Here is a 17,566-nt window from a genome sequence, read left to right on the forward strand (position 1 = left end):
GGAGATAGCTTCTGTGAGATGAAGCATGAACTCTAAGCCAAGTGGTATGCTAGAGGCTAGACTAGAGTCCTATGGACTTGTGGTTGGAATGTGAAATGTGTAACCTGAATATGAGAAAGTGTTCCCTGGCAATTTGTCTCACTCTCATCACAGTAGTATAGGTTGTTATACCAAATAAACTACACAAAAATCCTACTCTGACAGCGGTGTTATTTGGCAATCCCTTAAATTGTAACAAAACAGAAAAGAACTATTGCAGAACTTCATCTAGTTTAGGAATTTGGATGAAAATATAATTCAGATACTTTCCTCTACTTTCACAAGCCAAGCTCTCTTTCTCAGTTTATTGTTGTCATAGCCTATATGTATTAAAATGATCTCCAGTAACTTGTATGCCAGATTATATTAGTTTGTGGGAAGAGATGTCATACTCACTTCAAGATGGCTGCCAATACTTCTAACCTGAATATGAGAAAATGTTCCTTGGCAATTTGTCTCACTCTCATCACAGTAGTATAGGTTGTTAATAGACGCGTAGTCATAACAAATAAACTACACACAAAAAAAATCCTACTCTGACAGCGGTCTTATTTGGCACTCCCTTAAGTTGTAACAAAACTTTGGATGTGCATAAAGTCTTCTGTCACTTACTCACTTCTTTATGGAAGCACAGCACCCTCACATTTATGACGTGAGATCTACTTTCAAAATGACGAGCTCAACAAGATCTACCCACTGAAAAAAATAATTGTACCATTGCTGAAAATAGTTTAAATATATAATGTACCAGTCAAAAAACACTTTCTGTTTTAAATAGACACTCATGCTTTCTAAGGTGTGATTTGGGGCCCTAAGGATGGATACAAAATGAATATCAACATCCTAATACTGTCTAATAATTAGATAGGGAGGGGTCGTGAAATTATGACAGGCAGTTTCTGCTGTCAAAAATATGACTTTCTAAGGTGTGATTTGGGGCCCTAAAGATGAATACAAAATCAATATCAACATCTTAAAACTAAAATGTTGAACTGTGGGTTTGAGCTCACATGCCCTTTTAATGTTTATAAATCAAGCCACCTTAATTTAAGTGGCATATGCAAAAAATATATACGTTGTATATTTTGTTGTTCTTTTTTAATTAAATATTCTTTAAGGGCATGTCATGTGATCTACCTGCGCAGCCTTTGTGATCTACTGGTAGATCATGATCTACCTTTTGGGCTAAGTCAATCTGTACTGGTCCCACCATTACTGGACAAGCCTGAATGTGCTTAGTCAGTAAGGAGACACCTCCCTCTCTCATCACAGTGTGGTGTGACTGTGGAGTTCACCACTATAACCGTGGAAGAGAGGAGGAAGGCACCTTAGACTAATTGTTTAATAAAATGTTTATTTTTGCCATTTTTACTTGATTAGATACTAATAGTAGTAGGGTATAGTGAGGGGGTCTGACCGTCTGAGATAAGAGGTCATATAAGATAAGAGAAATGCGAGACATGGGATGGGAGTCACATTAATACCCCACGCACTAACTGGCTAAGCCACCATGCATGCATACCTACATTGGTGATTTTGATGGGCGCTAGCCCCTCCTATATTCAGCTAGTGTAGAGTTCTGTTCTACACAAACATAAAATTCCCATTGACAATGAATGGAGAATGTTACTGGGCCACTGCCCATGCTCCATATATGGAGATGGCCTGTTCTGACATCACAACACCCCATATTTGGGCATGCCTGACACAAAACTCCATATATAGGAATAAAGGGACACAGAGAGAAAGATACAGAAATCTCCATATATGGGCATAAAAGCCAAAAGGGACACAGACAGACGGGTGGAACGGGTACCCTGACACAGGTACATTGGGTATTGCATAGCTGGGTGAGGCATGGATCTCCAACTTCCATCGTTACCGACTCGGTGCTCTACAGCCGGGCACCAGTCTAAGAGATTATCATTCAAATGTTTGGCATTGGGGTTTTTCCTCCAGCAATACTGTTCTGCTCCAAATCTAATGCTAAAGCTCCACATGGCATTTCTTCATTTGATTGTTCTTTTATTTAAGTTCTATTTAACTCCTTTCTTAATTTCTTTCTGATACATTTTATTGACTTTACTCGCACTTGCTCTTCTCTTGCTTCATTAAAATCATCACATTATCATTATCTTGCTCATCGACTTCTTTTTCCTCATTGCCTTGTAAATGCATTTGTGGAACCGGAGCAAATGCCTACATTAAATCTTGTGAAACCTCAAACGTGTGTTGTGACATATTCTGTGTTCCCAACACTGCAGCAGCAGGGAGTCTCACATTCTCGGGTATAATAGATTTCAGGAGGTCATCTCTGTGTGCCTGTCTCTTGCCTGACAACAGCAATCCCCTCAACAACCAAGCAGTGAGAATAGAGAGAGGCTGCAGGCCCTATGATCTCTTTACATAGCTGACAGATGAAACTCAACCACTGAACGGTGTCTAAAAGCCTGTGTCAGCGTTCTGGAGTACGTCCTTATGTGCAGTGCGTTGTTTGTGATTTAATTGACAAACCAAGAAATAGAAACAAACCTCATGCCTTCTTTGATGAAGTCATTGTGGGTTTCTTTTAGGCCCAGGAAGTGAAAACAGATGAATCAATTCACATGAATAATTCTGTAAAGGTTGTGCTAGAAGGGAATGTGATATTGTTTACTCTGAGGACTGGTTGGAGTGTTGTAGATATTTCAAATGTTTTTGCACAAGGTGGATTGTCCCATATTTTGTAAAATAACACAAGGCTATAACCGCTTAAGTTAAAGGACCACTTCACCACTTTTCAACCTATCTTCATATAATAGGTCCTCACTAATAATCATGATAAAATGGCGCAATTGTTTTCTACTCAGTCTGTGTCTCATAGGAGGGCTGTGGGCAGGTTAGAAACCGTCTTCCAGTGACATCATCATTAGTCAGATTTGTTTTTAAACAATATTATTTTTACAAAAATGTTTGGATTTTATCTTAATTGTCTATCCATGAATACGTACTCTGCTGTTGTTGCTTGTGTTTGTATTGTAGGTCTTATGTTTTATGTGTTTGTAAAAAATCAAAATAAAGTACTGATCACAAAAAAAAAAAAAAAAATGTTTGGATTTTCATTATCGTGAGAACGATGGCTTCCATTTTCGCATTGCAACTTTTCAGGACTAGAAAGCCTGCAGTTTCTATTAGCTTGTATTCCCCATCGATGATGTCACTGGAAGACGGTTTCTGAACCGCCCACAGCCCTCCTATGAGACACAGACCGAGTAGAAAAAGAATTGCGCCATTTTTGCATGATTATTAGTGAGGACCTATTATATGAAGATAGGTTGAAAAGTGGTGAAGTGGTCCTTTAAGGGATATTTCACGTATCACTTCTGGGGTCATTTTAACATCTACTCTGGCTTTTGTGTGTACCCCAGACAATTTCTTTAAGTTGCTTGATTCAATATTTCGATATTTATATTCCTTTGATCAGAAAGGCCCACTTCCTATACAATTCCATTGTAACTACAGGCTCAGTTTTAACCATGCAAACACACACCCCTGGTTTTGGTGATTGATATTGTCCTTTATTCTAATGCATGAGAGAGGCCTGTTACTTTTACTCAATCAAACTTGTTTCATTTGATTTAAATGTATTTCTTTATTATTAAAATAGTGAATAATGTTTCTGTCAAAGCCAGATGACATTGTATGTTGGTAATGTATCCATTAGTTAATTATGTAAATAATATGTGCTTGGGGGATCCTGGTGGCTTGATCATTTAGACATTAGGCTCCCAGCAAGCATGAGGACTTGGGTTCGAATCCGGCCCCCAGTCTTGTCTCACATGTTTCTTGTATGCCCTTAGTTTCCTGTCTCTCTACAATCTCCTGTTTTAAAACATACAATAATAATGAAAAGGGAAAAAATGCTCAAATGTAATGCTATCTAGAGAAGCTTCTTTGAATAGAATATATGGTTGATTATAATTGAAAATATTGGTTATAATTCAATCACTGATTAATGATTGAATCCTTCCACCACAAGAGGGACTCCTCACACTTTCTAGACATTGTATTACAAATGTTCTGTACACACAGATAACCTTATTTACTTTAGGGGTCACATTCATACAATGTTGGGCAAGTCAATCAGCAAGTAATATGTTACTCAACCAAGGTTCATGTTTTAGGTTGTAACACAAAAAGATTTGTGTTTTTCATTTTTTCAGTTGCTGCTTTAATTAGTTTTTGCAATTTTGGCTATTTTTGACAGGGGGCGAAAGCTTGTGTCAAAATTGGCAAAATTTGTATTTTTTCACAGGATCTATATTGAATGTGAAGGAGGAGGTGACAAATTGACGATTGAGCCTACTGTATGACACACAGTATGGCAGCCCCCTAGTACCCCCCCCCCCCCCCCCCCCCCCCCTTCACATTCAGTAGATCCCGTGATCGTTTGTGGTCAGATGTAATTAAATTACTTTTTTCCAGTGATTTCTAACCCCATGGTAATTTCCCATGGGGGAAAAAACACATTTATAGATTTATAGCCACTTGTTCGAATGCCCTGTCAAAAATAGCTCAAATCACTAAAAGGAAAGAAAGCAGCAAATGAAAATAAATTAACACTCATCTTTTATTTTCTCTAATTACAACCTGTCCTAAAACATAAACTTTTGTTTAAGTAATAATATTACTTTACGTGGTATCAATTAAAAACATATTTGTAATACTTTTTGATTGTTTTTATTATACTATATTACTTTTGCTACCCCCCTCCACATTCTGAATGTGTACAACAGGCCTACACCCTGTTTATCCAGCTCCTTTTATAACTGAATTAACTTTATTGAAATAATAAAGAAAACCTAGGGATGACCAGTACAGCTAAAGTCAGTGGCGTGCAGACATTTAGAGGGGCAGGTGCTCAAGTGAAAAAACCTTGTGCAGCGCATTTTGGGGCGGGAACCCATTTTGGTGCTTTAGCTATTAAAAAATAGCAGATCTACAAGCTCATAGCGACGAGCTTGTATAGGTCTGCTATTTTTTTTTAAATCGAAGATTTGATCAATGTCACCATGGTCCACACACTACAAATTAAGAAAAAAAAATAAAACATGTTTTTTTAAGAGCACATTGCCGAAAGGGCAGGGGGTGCTCTAGCACCCCCTAGTGTCTATCTGTGCACGCCACTGGCTAAAGTGCCACCACGGCACTGAACTGTGAGTGACCTCACTGTGCAAAGAACAGACAGGTCAAAAATAGACTAAACACAGTAGCTGCGCATGGTTTGGTCAAACTCATGGCTGAAGAGACACTAAAGTTTGTACAGCTGCATCGGCACTGTATGTCTCACACTGATCACCTCAGTTGGATATGTTTGCATGTTCGATGGTCATAGTCCGGAGACAACACTGGTTAACAGTGCAGTGACAGTGAAGGCCTGACTCACACCTTCACAACAGATTTATGTATGCTTGTTGTATGAGATGTATAGCTGATGCAAGCTCACAATGCATTTCCAATGGGAGTGACATGGTTTGACACATTTGTGTTGTATGAGGGGGCGGGGGGCAGTCGAAAGTAAACACAGCCGAAAGCCGTACAACACAAATGTTGTGTCAAACCATGTGACTTCCATTGGAAATGCATTGGGGCAAGATGTATCACACCCTTTGTATACATCTAGCATGCATCAATGTTGTATGCTAGATCGAAAGGTGTGAGTCGGGACTAAGGAGACTGAAGATGTCTGATAACGTAACATCAGTGGTGTAAACTAAAGTAACTAAGTACATTTACATAAGTGCTGTTCTTAAGAACATTTTTGAGGTATTTCTACTTTACTTTAGTATTACCAATTTCCAATACTTTTACTTCTACTCCATGTTCTCAGATCCAAATGTTGTACTTATACTCCAGTAGGCCTACATTTATTTGAAAACGTTATTTAATTACTTTTGATTATCATTACAAATCACCACTTCAGTATATACATTTCGGCAATTTGAAAGTAGCCAATCTACAAGATCACTGAGCTTGTAGATCTGCTATTTTCAAACGATTTGATTAGGAAACATGAAATGGGACAGTGCACAATGAGTACTTTTATTTTTGGTATTGTATGTATGTACATTTTGATGCCAATACTGGAATTCCGGACTTTTCAGTATTGATACGGTTACTCAAGTAAAAAATGTGAAAATCTTCCACTGCTGCAAACATACTGGTATGCTCATCCTTTTGAAAGACTAGAGGTACTGTATACCGTACATTTTTGGCTGGCTTTACCCTTTTTCAAATATCAAAAATAACATTGTAATACTCTGTAGCCTTCACTACAACAAAATCCCAGCCATTTCAGTGTTGCTCTAGTGTATTTTCTTTAATCCAAGAGGATATTGTTTTTTACAGTACTAACATCCTTCCTGTGTGGGTCGAGACGACTCTAGAGAGAGGAAAACTGATCTCTTCATCTTTGCTGCTGTCAAAACCACCACAAGTGGGCCTTCTCATGTGTCCTCCCCTGTTCCTGTTCACTTTTAACCCTCCTTTCCTGTCAGAACTTTGTGTCAAAAAAGAGAGCTGTTGCATGAGCCTGTTATGATGCGATCACTTAAAAATGTATTAATTTTTGAACAATGACAAAAGAAAGAAAAGACAACTACAGAAGAAAACATACAGTACAAACAAACATGAAAAAACTAAAAACTAAAACAAAAGAAATAAAATAAAATCGACATTGCGTTTCAAACATTGCATGTTACATTACATATGTCTAGGCATTTGCTGTTGTTACCCATTCCCCCATATTCTTATTCATTCTGTTCAGTCTTAAATGTTGTCCATTTGAACCATTTGTCCTCCATTTTTTCTTCCTGTTATGATGCAGTTTCTTGGCTAAAAGCTTGATGTGGAACTGGTTTCACTGATTTACCTATGCTGGCAACTATGTAGCTCGATCATCATCCAGTGTCTGTACATGCCAGCCTGCCACAATGTTTCTGTGTGATTCACTTGGGACTTCCACACTTGTTTCCTTCTGTCTCCACCCTCAGTGTCCCTGTTTGACTGCCTGTCTTTACTTTAACTCCAATTCATAATGCAATAGATATCCACCATATTCCATAATATGCTGGATAAGAAGGCCTCATACATTATGTATTATGAAAAGCAGATTTTAGTGTTATGTATCTTATGTACCTAGTGTTTCCTGTCTGCCTTGTTACTGTTTGCCTGCCTTGTCAACCTGTACTGTGATTAGCCTAGTGTTTCCACCTTGTCCTGTTTGTTCCCCAGCCTATCACAGTGTTGTTCACCTGTGCCCTTGTGTATACCCCCCCTGATCCCAGTGTTTTCTGGCTAGTTCATTGTGGTATGTTGCGTGTGTCTTGTCTTGACACCTTTTGTGCTTCCAGTGTTTTTGTTTGTATTCTATAGTTCTTTTGAGTTATTAAACCTTTTGAAATGACCTGCTCTGCCTCCTCCTGCATTTGGGTCCTACAAACTCTCCTGACTTGAACCGTGACAGAATTGGGGTTTTTTTTTTCACATCTTCACTTAGGTTCACCTATACGATATTGGAAGTACCGTACACATTTATTTGCAATATGTTTTGCGATACAAAAAAGGAGTTACTTAATTTCAGGGAAAGGGAGAGGGCGAGAGAGATCGAGATTTAGCCTATGCAATAAACCTGGAGCCTAGAACACAATGGCACTGATTGACATCAGGGTTATTTTCTGCTTGACGTTCAAATGTAAAATTGGCAACCCTTAACATAAGAAAAATGTGAATTGGTAATTTGTCTGGTGGTCACAATGGTGTAGTAACTACACCATTGTGACCACCATACCAAGAAAACTACATGTAAGTGCTATGCAAAGTTCCTACTCTCACAGTGTCATTTGGCCATGCCTTCAAACTTTGGATGTGTAAAGCCCATTGAGGCATGGCAAAGCCCCCCTCCTCGAGTCCTCAGTCAGTACCACTTGGCTTCCTCTTCCGTCACCTCTTTATGGAAGTGCAGTACCCTCCTCGATGGTACCACTGGGGGCCCTGAAGTCCTGGCATATGACGGTCAGTCTGTACAAATTCAAGATGACCACCAGGAAGTTCTTGATGGCAAAGAAGAGCAGCATCTGGTGGAAGACGTCGAAGTAGGTCATGACGCAGAGTCGCACCACCAGGAAAGGGCCGTCCTGGATGAAGAGCGCCTCCACCACGGACCACATGTCGGTGCTGTGCTTGGACATGATGGAGACCGCCTGAGCGCCTCCCTCTCCCTCGTCGTCTGACTTGGAGTTCACCACTGTAGATGTGGAAGAGAGAACGGTGACACTTTATAGAGTATACGATATTCATGTTTGTGAATTGGAGGATGTAATTGAAGTACAATGACAGAGAGAAGGGAAACAGTCAGCTTATTACTCATCCTCATGACTCACACAAGTAGCATGTGGTCCATACACTAACTGACTGAACTGCCAGGCATCCCTTTGTTGGTGATTCTATGTTTCATGCCCCCAGGAAACCATGGCAACCACTCAATACGTACATTGTCATTTCATCAATACACAGTAAGTGTCTAGAAAATAAGGCTACCTTCCCAAAACTGATATTTTGTCAGATGTCACACACACACACACACACACACACACACACACACACACACACACACACACACACACACACACACACACACACACACACACACACACACACTCACGCACTCATAAAAGTATGCATACTACACTGTAAATCCTCAGTGACAATAAAATGTTGTCTCGAGAGACTAAGGGGTGTGTTTACATGCCTGTGCGCTCACAGTTGCCTGTGGTCTGTCTGTGTGTGTGGTTTGTTGTTTTCATTGTAAAACTGGTTGACCAAGTTTTGCTAGAAAAATGGAGCCCATAGGCATCTGGAGCCATTTCACTAATTCCAGTCCATATAGCCTCTGTGACATGGGTCTGAGGTGTTTATTTCACAGAAATATAAAATAGTTGTCAATGGCTGAGTGGTTCCTTGGCCTGCTGGCAGCATGACCAAAAGATTTGCCGCTGATCAACCCAGTGATTTCTGCTTAAAGGACCACTTCACCCCTTTTCAATCTATATTCATATAATAGGTCCTCACTAATAATAATCATGGTAAATGGCACAATTTCTTTCCTACTCAGTCTGTGTCTCATATCACGGCTGTGGGCAGTTTAGAAACCGTCTTCCAGTGACATCATCATTAGGCAGATTATTTTTTAAACAAGATTGTTTTACAAAAATGTTTAGATTTTCTTTATCGTGAGAACGATGACTTCCATTTTCGCATTGCAACTTTTCAGGACTAGAAAGCCTGCAGTTTTTATTAGCTTGTATTCCCCACCGATGATGTCACTGGAAGACGGTTTCTGAACTGCCCACAGCCCTCCTATGAGACACAGAGTAGAAAAAAATTGCGCCATTCTTTCATGATTATTAGTGAGGACCTAAGATAGGTTTGAAAGTGGTGAAGTGGTCTATTCAAGAAATTGTCATTGTTTTTTTCCTCCAGCAATAAGTTCCTGCTCCAAATCTAATGTTAAAGCTCACAGCTAGGACCGTTCTTTATTCGATTGTTCTTTTATTTGAATGTTCTTTCTTTCTTTCTTTCTTTCCTTCTTTCCTTTACTTTTCCTCTTCTCTTTCTTCTTTATAATCATCCCATCATCATTATCTTGCTCATTAACTTGTTCTTCCTCATTGTCTTCTTTTAAGTGCATGTGTGGAACCAGAGCAAATGCATACATTGTGAAACCTCAAAACGTGTGTTGTGACCTACTCTGTGTTCCCAACACTGCAGCAGCAGGGAGTCTCACTTTCTCGGGTATAATAGATTTCAGGAGGTCATCTCTGTGTGCCTGTCTCTTGCCTGACAACAGCATTCCCCTCAACAACCAAGCAGTGAGAATAGAGAGAGGCTGCAGGCCCTATGATCTCTTTACATAGCTGACAGATGAAACTCAACCACTGAACGGTGTCTAAAAGACTGTGTCAGCGTTTCGAGTATGTTGAGGGTGTGATAAATCGGCATTTTAAAACCGAACATAAGAAAGAACCCTTCTTTGGTGAGGTCATTGTGGTTTTCTTTGAGGCTCAAGAAGTGAAAACACATGAATACATTTGGATGAATAATTCAGCTAAGGTGGAGATAGAAAGAAAAGCCATATCAGCTCAGCTGTTTTCCATTGTTTATGCAGAGGACTGGAAGGGGTGTGCTGACTTTCTCCAATGTTTTTCTAAATATGTTTCAGCTTGTTTGGACTGTCCCAGATTGGCTAAAGTTACATACAATAACACAAGGCTATAACTGCTTAAGTAACCCTGATGCTTAATGTTAAGGACTTAACAGCACACGCACACGCACGCACGCACACACACACACACACACACACACACACACACACACACACACACACACACACACACACACACACACACACACACACACACACACACACACACACACACACACACACACACACACACACACACACACACACACACACACACACACACACACACTTACACTTACCGGCCAGCTGCAGAGGGAACTGTAACATGCTCCAGGTCCATACTGCTAAGATGATGTACACCAGCTGAGGGCTGTCTCTAGAAACCAAACATGTGGAAAGTACACAGAAACATTCAGTTCTGCGGTTTCCAATAAAGTTTAACGGGTTGAGACTAATTTAAATGGAAGACACTGGGCTGATATTATGCCAGAACATGTAGTTTCAAGGGTAGTAACTGGGAAGATACTAACTAAAGCATATAACATGATCTACAAAACTGTGTGTGTGTGTGTGTGTGTGTGTGTGCGTGCGTGCGTGCGTGCGTGCGTGCGGCATTAACGACTACCCACTTGACATCTAATAGCGTCTCGCTGGTGAACTCCAGGATGTCCGCTGCTGTGCCAACGAAAATGAGGAGGAGTTGAGACAACTGATCCCGCGTGACTCCTCCCCCGATGGGGAGGAGCCACTTCCCCAAGATGAGAAGGATGAGCAGGATCTGATGGAGAATCATGATCCAGTCATTGGCACAGACTGTCGATAACGCCTGGTCAAGATTCTAGAGGAGGGACAAGAAAGTGTCATTTGGGTCAAGACCTAAATTAAGGGCAAGGGTTAAAAAAAGAAAAGACAAAAAAAAAAGACAAAAACCCTGCTTTACCATGTGTATTACAGTACATTCACACATGGATGGCACCATGCAAGGCATCTTGCTCTTGGGACATTTTGATACAAAGCCAGGAGGGGCCAGGGATCGAACCGTGACCTTCTGGTTGAAAGACATGCACTCTACATCCTGCACCATTACCATTGCTGTGGTCTACAATGCAGATTCTATACATATAGTAAGGCACTCCTCCCATGATACCGTGTTTGTGTATTGTGCCCTTGAGGCTTATGTCATTGTTCTTGACATATGGACCCTATAGTTAATACAAAGATCTGACAGTGAAACAGAGGCTGGCTAAGCAAGGCAACGTGCAATCTACTGTACTGTAGTAGTCAGTCATCCATAAGGTGAGTGGGTAGAGAGACCATCAGATTGTCAAGTCTGACCCTTGGCTTTCACATTCTACGTGTCCCTGAGACAGTGAGACACTTCCCCTGTCTGCTGGACGTGCTGGTTGTCTGGTATATAGGCTATTCTCAAGTTCCCCTCTCCGGGGAACGAGACTAGACTAGAGAATACTCCCTTTCCGTTCCCTATATAGTTAGTAGATTGCTCTTGCCTTGACTGCATTTTCTAAATTTAGAATGTGACATCATTTATAACGGAAACAACAACCCTTTCTACGACACGCAATAAAATCATCAGAGTGTAAAAATGGACCCAGATGGACACGCATAAGCATTCATTTACAGTAAGAAGCCGTTTCTTAAGAACTCGTGTAACAGCGTGTATCATTGTGTTTTTGTGTTGATCCCTCTCTTTTGGGAGAAAAAGGGAGAAGCAACCTTTAAAAACATGAAGTGGGTACTGGGTAGTTTGGCATTATGTATTGGTAGGAAACAACTCATTAACCCATTTTGACCTGGGATCAGATTCAAAAAATGTCTTCTACATCCTGATAGTTTTCTGAAAAAGCTGTGTTTCTATGTCAGTCGTTCTTCGACTTTTCAAAAATAGCAGACCTACAAGCTCGTAGCGCGCCACTCGGTGGCGTGCTATGAGCTTGTAGATCTGCTATTTTTCAATAGCTAAAGCATAGCATAATGCTAACACCAAAAGCGGGGTTACTATACTTTGATCCGACGGAGCATTGGTCCGATCGACAACCTACCTCAAACCCTCACCCTAACCTCCCCCGGGGCAGACACCTAAACCTAACCCCAACCCTCTCCCGACCCCCAGCACACCTCGGACCATTGCTCCTTCGGAGCGATGCTCCGTCGGATCATAGTATGCCTCCCCAAAAGCGGTTCCCGGCTGTCTTTCTTTTTTTTTAAATCTATTTTGTTATCCCACGATTTTGTAACGCATTTTTCACCCCTGTGTCAATCATCTAATGCAGGGGTTTTCAACTGATTGTGAACCAGGGACCACCACCTAAGAATCAACCTGGGGACCACTGTTGTGTTGCAATGGGATATGGGCTAAGATTAGTGCTTTCATAACACTTGCTATGGAATACTGTTTCTCAAACGATGGTCCACAGACTTAACTGATATACGTACAGTATACTGACACATGTGGCCCTACTGTATATCTTGAGCGTGCCTTAACCTTTATCCCTAATAGTTCAACTAGCTGATCTGCATCCACACATTATGATCTTGTAGATCGGTTATTTTAACTATTTTAATAATAGTAATAATAATAGTAATATATATTATATATACAGATAGTAAAAAATGTCAAATACGTGCAAGATATAGCACATGATGACATGATGCTATGGGCACATTTCCTAATCAGGCAAGCTTCACCACTTCACCCTTCTTGAGAACCTCAGACTTCCCAGTAATTCTGACAACATTGACACACTTCCACGGAACAGTGCACAGACGGTTTAGTGCACTGTTCCATGGCTACATTACTAAATGCATGGTCAGGGACCACACGCAATGCCTTCACGGACCACCAGTGGTCCACGGACCACCTGTTGAAAACCCCTGATCTAATGTGATCCTGGGCTCTACACACCCTCCACCAACCTAGTCCCCATATATGGGGGACAAGGGGAGAGCAACGGACTTGAACTCATGCTTCCTTCATGCCTGAGTGTCCAAGTTGCTCCTTTACACCTGACAGGGGGGAGTTTTCCCTGTTTGGACGTAGCGCGTGGAAGGAACACATTATTCCAACCAGTAGTCCGGCGTCTGTGAGTCCACCTTACCTTCAGATAGTCGCTGTAGGTGACGTTTTGTACCGTCCTATTCAGAGTAATCACTCCTCGAACATTCTCCCAAGAGTCCAGTTTCCTACACTGAAATGACAAGATGGTGTTAAAGGCCTATTCATATATAGTCTGGATTTTCGGTGGTGAGGTGACCACCGCTCCGGTGGTGAGCTGACCACCGGAGCTGAAATAACGTTGAGCAGCTGGTGAGTAAAAACAGAGAGAAGGGCTGGAGCGGTGGCGGTGGTTTGCTCTTCACCGCGGCTTGTGACGTCATGTTGTAGTTCGGTGGTCACCTCAGCACCGAAAATCCAGACTATATGTATGAGCCTTTATTCAGAACTTTGTGGTTTGACAAGAACTGTCCAGTTAATGAACACATTAATGATATGTATAATTGTTAAAAATATTAGTTCTACTTATACCTATAGTCAAGTGGTACACATTACCTGCCCTATCTCTCATAGCTGCGTTAAGTGATTTAGAGCTATATTTAGTCATTACTATGATATGTTCTTCCATTTTTGTGATGTATACCTGAGGGTCGCTGGTTTTGTTTTCCTGGTGGTGGAGCTCCAGAATCCAGATGGAAGGTATGATACTTATTAGAAACAGGAGGATTGCTGGAGAAAACCTGGAAGACAATCAACTGGAAGACTTTAATCACTGGGAACTTCCAGGGGAAAGAAAACATTATACACAGAGAATGGTAAATAGTTCTAGAAATTAAACCTCAGGGTTAATTTAGACACCTAGCTTTCTCCCCATCTCTCCAGGTCATTAATAAACAGGAAAATATATTTTCAGATGCGTTGCCTGTCAATGCGGGGTGCATACTGCATACTTAGTTTAGACTAGTCATTGGTTAGACATGGGTTAAGGTTAGGTTTAGGTGTGCTGCCCCGTGGGAGGTTAGGTTTAGGGTGAGGGTTTGAGATAGGTTGTAGTTGTAGGACTAATGACTGGTCTAACCAAATGACTAGTCTAAACTAAGTACTGTCTAAACTAAGTAGCCTACTGCACCCGTCAATGCAGTATACAACTAGCAACTTTGTCCACTCCTGATACCCAATACCATAGTCCTGTCACGCCCACACCAGTGTGAGCGCACCTGCACCAGGTTCCACGCTGAGTAGCCAAGGTTACTTATTGTCTGCCGCTACCCATTGTTCTCTGCCTGCAGATCAACCCAGTTTACCCTAGGTTAGCACGCCGTTATTCTTGAACCTGTTATCCTGCCTGTTATTGTATCTGACCTTAGCCTGTCCCTGGTTATCCCTTGCCTGACGCCTTGTACCTTTGCCTGTTCCCAGAACCACTGTGTATGGACCCGGACCGAACTCTGATTCACGACTTGCCTAATCCCTATCGGAACCGACGCCCCACGGACAGCCTTCCAGGAATCCTGACCCACGCTATGCCTACCTACTACGCCTCTGCCTTTTCCCTTTGACTTTAATAAAACCTGTTAAAGGTTTGCTGCCTGATTTTGAGTCCTATCCTTTCTGGTGCCTGACAAGTCCATTACTACCCGTACATTCAGCTTTTCCGAACTTCTTATTTTAAGTCATTAATATATAACTAAAATAGCGTGCTATTCAGAACGCATATCTCCACCAGGCTGGGTTGCCTAGCCAGGGTTGTGTATGTCGTGGAAATAGCCTTATAGTATGTAAGGTATAGGGAAACCTTTTGCATTTGCAGGTGTGTATGAAGTGTATGACCAGTAGTGACAGTAATCTTCTTTTGGAGGACCTTCAACATGGGATGATTGTTGCGTTCATGCCAATTTTTTCAAGAAACTATTTTGAAAGCCAATTACAGGCAGATACAGTATGTAGGCATTTGGGATATCAAAATCCTGTTTGACGCTCATTGTCTCTGTCATATGAGTCACACAGTCATTTGTATAGCTAATTTGGTGGGGGAAATTATGCAACAAACAGTGTGAACCACATCTGGAGGCTAAAACTTAGTCAAGTGGAATGGAATATGAAAAAGCTGTTTCCCTAACTTTAAGGTTCACTTTTTGCAAATTTTCCATAAATAGCCTTATCCTTTAAATTATCTGACAAGCATTTATTTCCTTTCCACCACATTTACATTTTCAATTTTCATAGATGTTCATCACCTACCTTAATTATACCCCTCTCTTGCAATTAGGCCTACAGTAAAACGACCACAAGGCAAAATCAAAGTCATATAAAGTATTGAAACTGCTTTTTAGAAAAGGCGATCAATTGTCCATAAAAGCTATTTTTAACCTTTATTTGACCAGTATAAACACATTGAGACTGGGTCTCTTTTACAAGCGGGAACTGGTCAAGAGGCAGAAATAAAATTACACTTCAATACTACATCGTAAATGTATTTTGGAACAGCAAATAAAACATCCATGATACACCTCAAAGTACCTATGAAATAAATACAACAAATCAAATCACCAAAGTGCTGATCTTTTAGCGGCAGGGCAAAATACACAATGTACAAAATATAAACCAAAATAATAAATATCTAGTCATGAACATAGGCTAGTACAAATCCAAACATGTGTAGGTGTTGGACTGTACATCTAAGATGATCCTTTTGAAACTTCTCAAGGGAACTTTCAAAGCCAATTTTAGTCTGGACTGTAGGTCGTTCCACGACCAATAAGGGCTTAAGAAGGCCCCCTCGGATTTGAATGCTTCATGGATACTACACACCGTAGCCAAGCATTTGACCTGAGGTTTAGACCATTTTGGACCAAGTCGAATTTGGAGGAAATGTAAGACGGCAGATCACCAATAATGGCTTTATAAATGAAAATATACCAATGTTGCAGCCTGCGAGATGCCAATGAGAACCAGACGACTGCAGCATACAACGTGCCAAGGTGGAGGAGCAGGCAAACCAATAAATGGTATCACCATAATCCAATTGGGACAGAAAGAGACCAGTGACCAGTTTTATGCGAGCTGAACAAGCAAAACAAGCCTTCAATCTGTAGATGAAACCCAGAGTGAATTTAAGCCTTTTGCACAAGGAATCAATAAAACATATATACAATTCATCACTAACAAATACCATAAAAGTTTTTGTTTAAATGAATGCATGGAGGAAAGGGGTCAGATGGGTTCCTATGATAAGAGAAAGGAACCACCCCATCCTCATGCTGTAGGTTCAAATTAACAATGGGAGACTGGGAGTGGGTGGACAGGATACAGGCTACTGTGGCTTTCTATGAAAGGGGGATGGGGTGCAGTCAGGGTTAGGGAGACTGTGCCAATATTTATTATAATTTTAAAACCTTGTATTAAAAGTATCCAGATTGTGAAATAAAAAACACACTTTAAGGTTTTTAAAATGTATGCGAGGCAGAGGGGGAAAAGGTTAAACGTGTAATGCTACTGTCCAAGACACACCAATACATGTATATAAATATATATCTTACCATTTATAATCTTTTCCTTTACGTCTCTTCATTGTGACGATCATCTCACCAACAAGTGGCAGGAATAGGAATGTAAGAAACCAGTAAGTGTTGTCTTTCTTCACCCATGTCACTCTCCAGACCCCAATCAATGAGATGAGGATAAAAAGTGCCCTTGTAATAACGGCACATACAAACTTAAACACCATGTTGTCTTGCAGGTTAATATTATTACTGTATGCTATACACACGACAGCTGCGGGTCGCTCTCGTCCCGTTATACAAAGTCCAGGAGTTTCAAATTCCAGCGACAATGAAAACTTTACGTTTTCGAACAAAGTCCCAAAAGTTTTGACCCCGCCTCTTAAGAGCGACTGATGAATTTGTTATATAGGCTACAATTGAATTGCTTACATGGTGAATTGCACAATTCAGACCTCAATGCATGCCTTTGTTATGCCCCGGGCGTCACTGTGAAACACACAACACAGAGAAACGTTTCTTTATTCCACGCTCCAATTACAATTCGTATTATGATGATCCATGATTATGACTGATATCACGATGCCGTGCTCATTGAAAAGAGAGCAGTTTTAGTGATGTACAGAAGAGGGCAGCATTGCACTGGCGTAATGCTAACATAAACGGTTATGTCGATAAGCCTATCAGATCATGCAGCAGGGCAGTCTGACTCGGAGCCATATAGTCACTTCATGGGGTCAGAGCTTCATATAAGGCTCTTCTACATAGACTTCT

General features: G+C 40.9%; 1 protein-coding gene and 1 long non-coding RNA gene across 2 annotated transcripts in view; both read right to left on the reverse strand.

Moving 5' to 3' along the window:
* LOC310865944 overlaps positions 1-17,566 on the reverse strand; it is a 197,185-nt gene that overhangs the window by 20,208 nt on the left and 159,411 nt on the right. The gene's annotated exons all lie outside the window — the stretch shown is intronic.
* On the reverse strand, positions 8,018-17,106 carry LOC310865545 (transmembrane protein 26-like). Its single transcript, XM_083774702.1, has 6 exons — positions 16,832-17,106; positions 13,936-14,032; positions 13,396-13,485; positions 10,909-11,117; positions 10,579-10,655; positions 8,018-8,323 (listed from the first exon to the last, which is right to left on the reverse strand). The coding sequence occupies exons 1-6, from the start codon at positions 17,017-17,019 to the stop codon at positions 8,028-8,030; spliced, it is 957 nt and encodes a 318-aa protein (XP_083630828.1). The 5' UTR covers positions 17,020-17,106; the 3' UTR covers positions 8,018-8,027.

Source organism: Protomyctophum parallelum (assembly GCF_964188405.1).
Source record: "Protomyctophum parallelum genome assembly, chromosome: 10".
Classification (NCBI taxonomy): domain Eukaryota; kingdom Metazoa; phylum Chordata; class Actinopteri; order Myctophiformes; family Myctophidae; genus Protomyctophum; species Protomyctophum parallelum.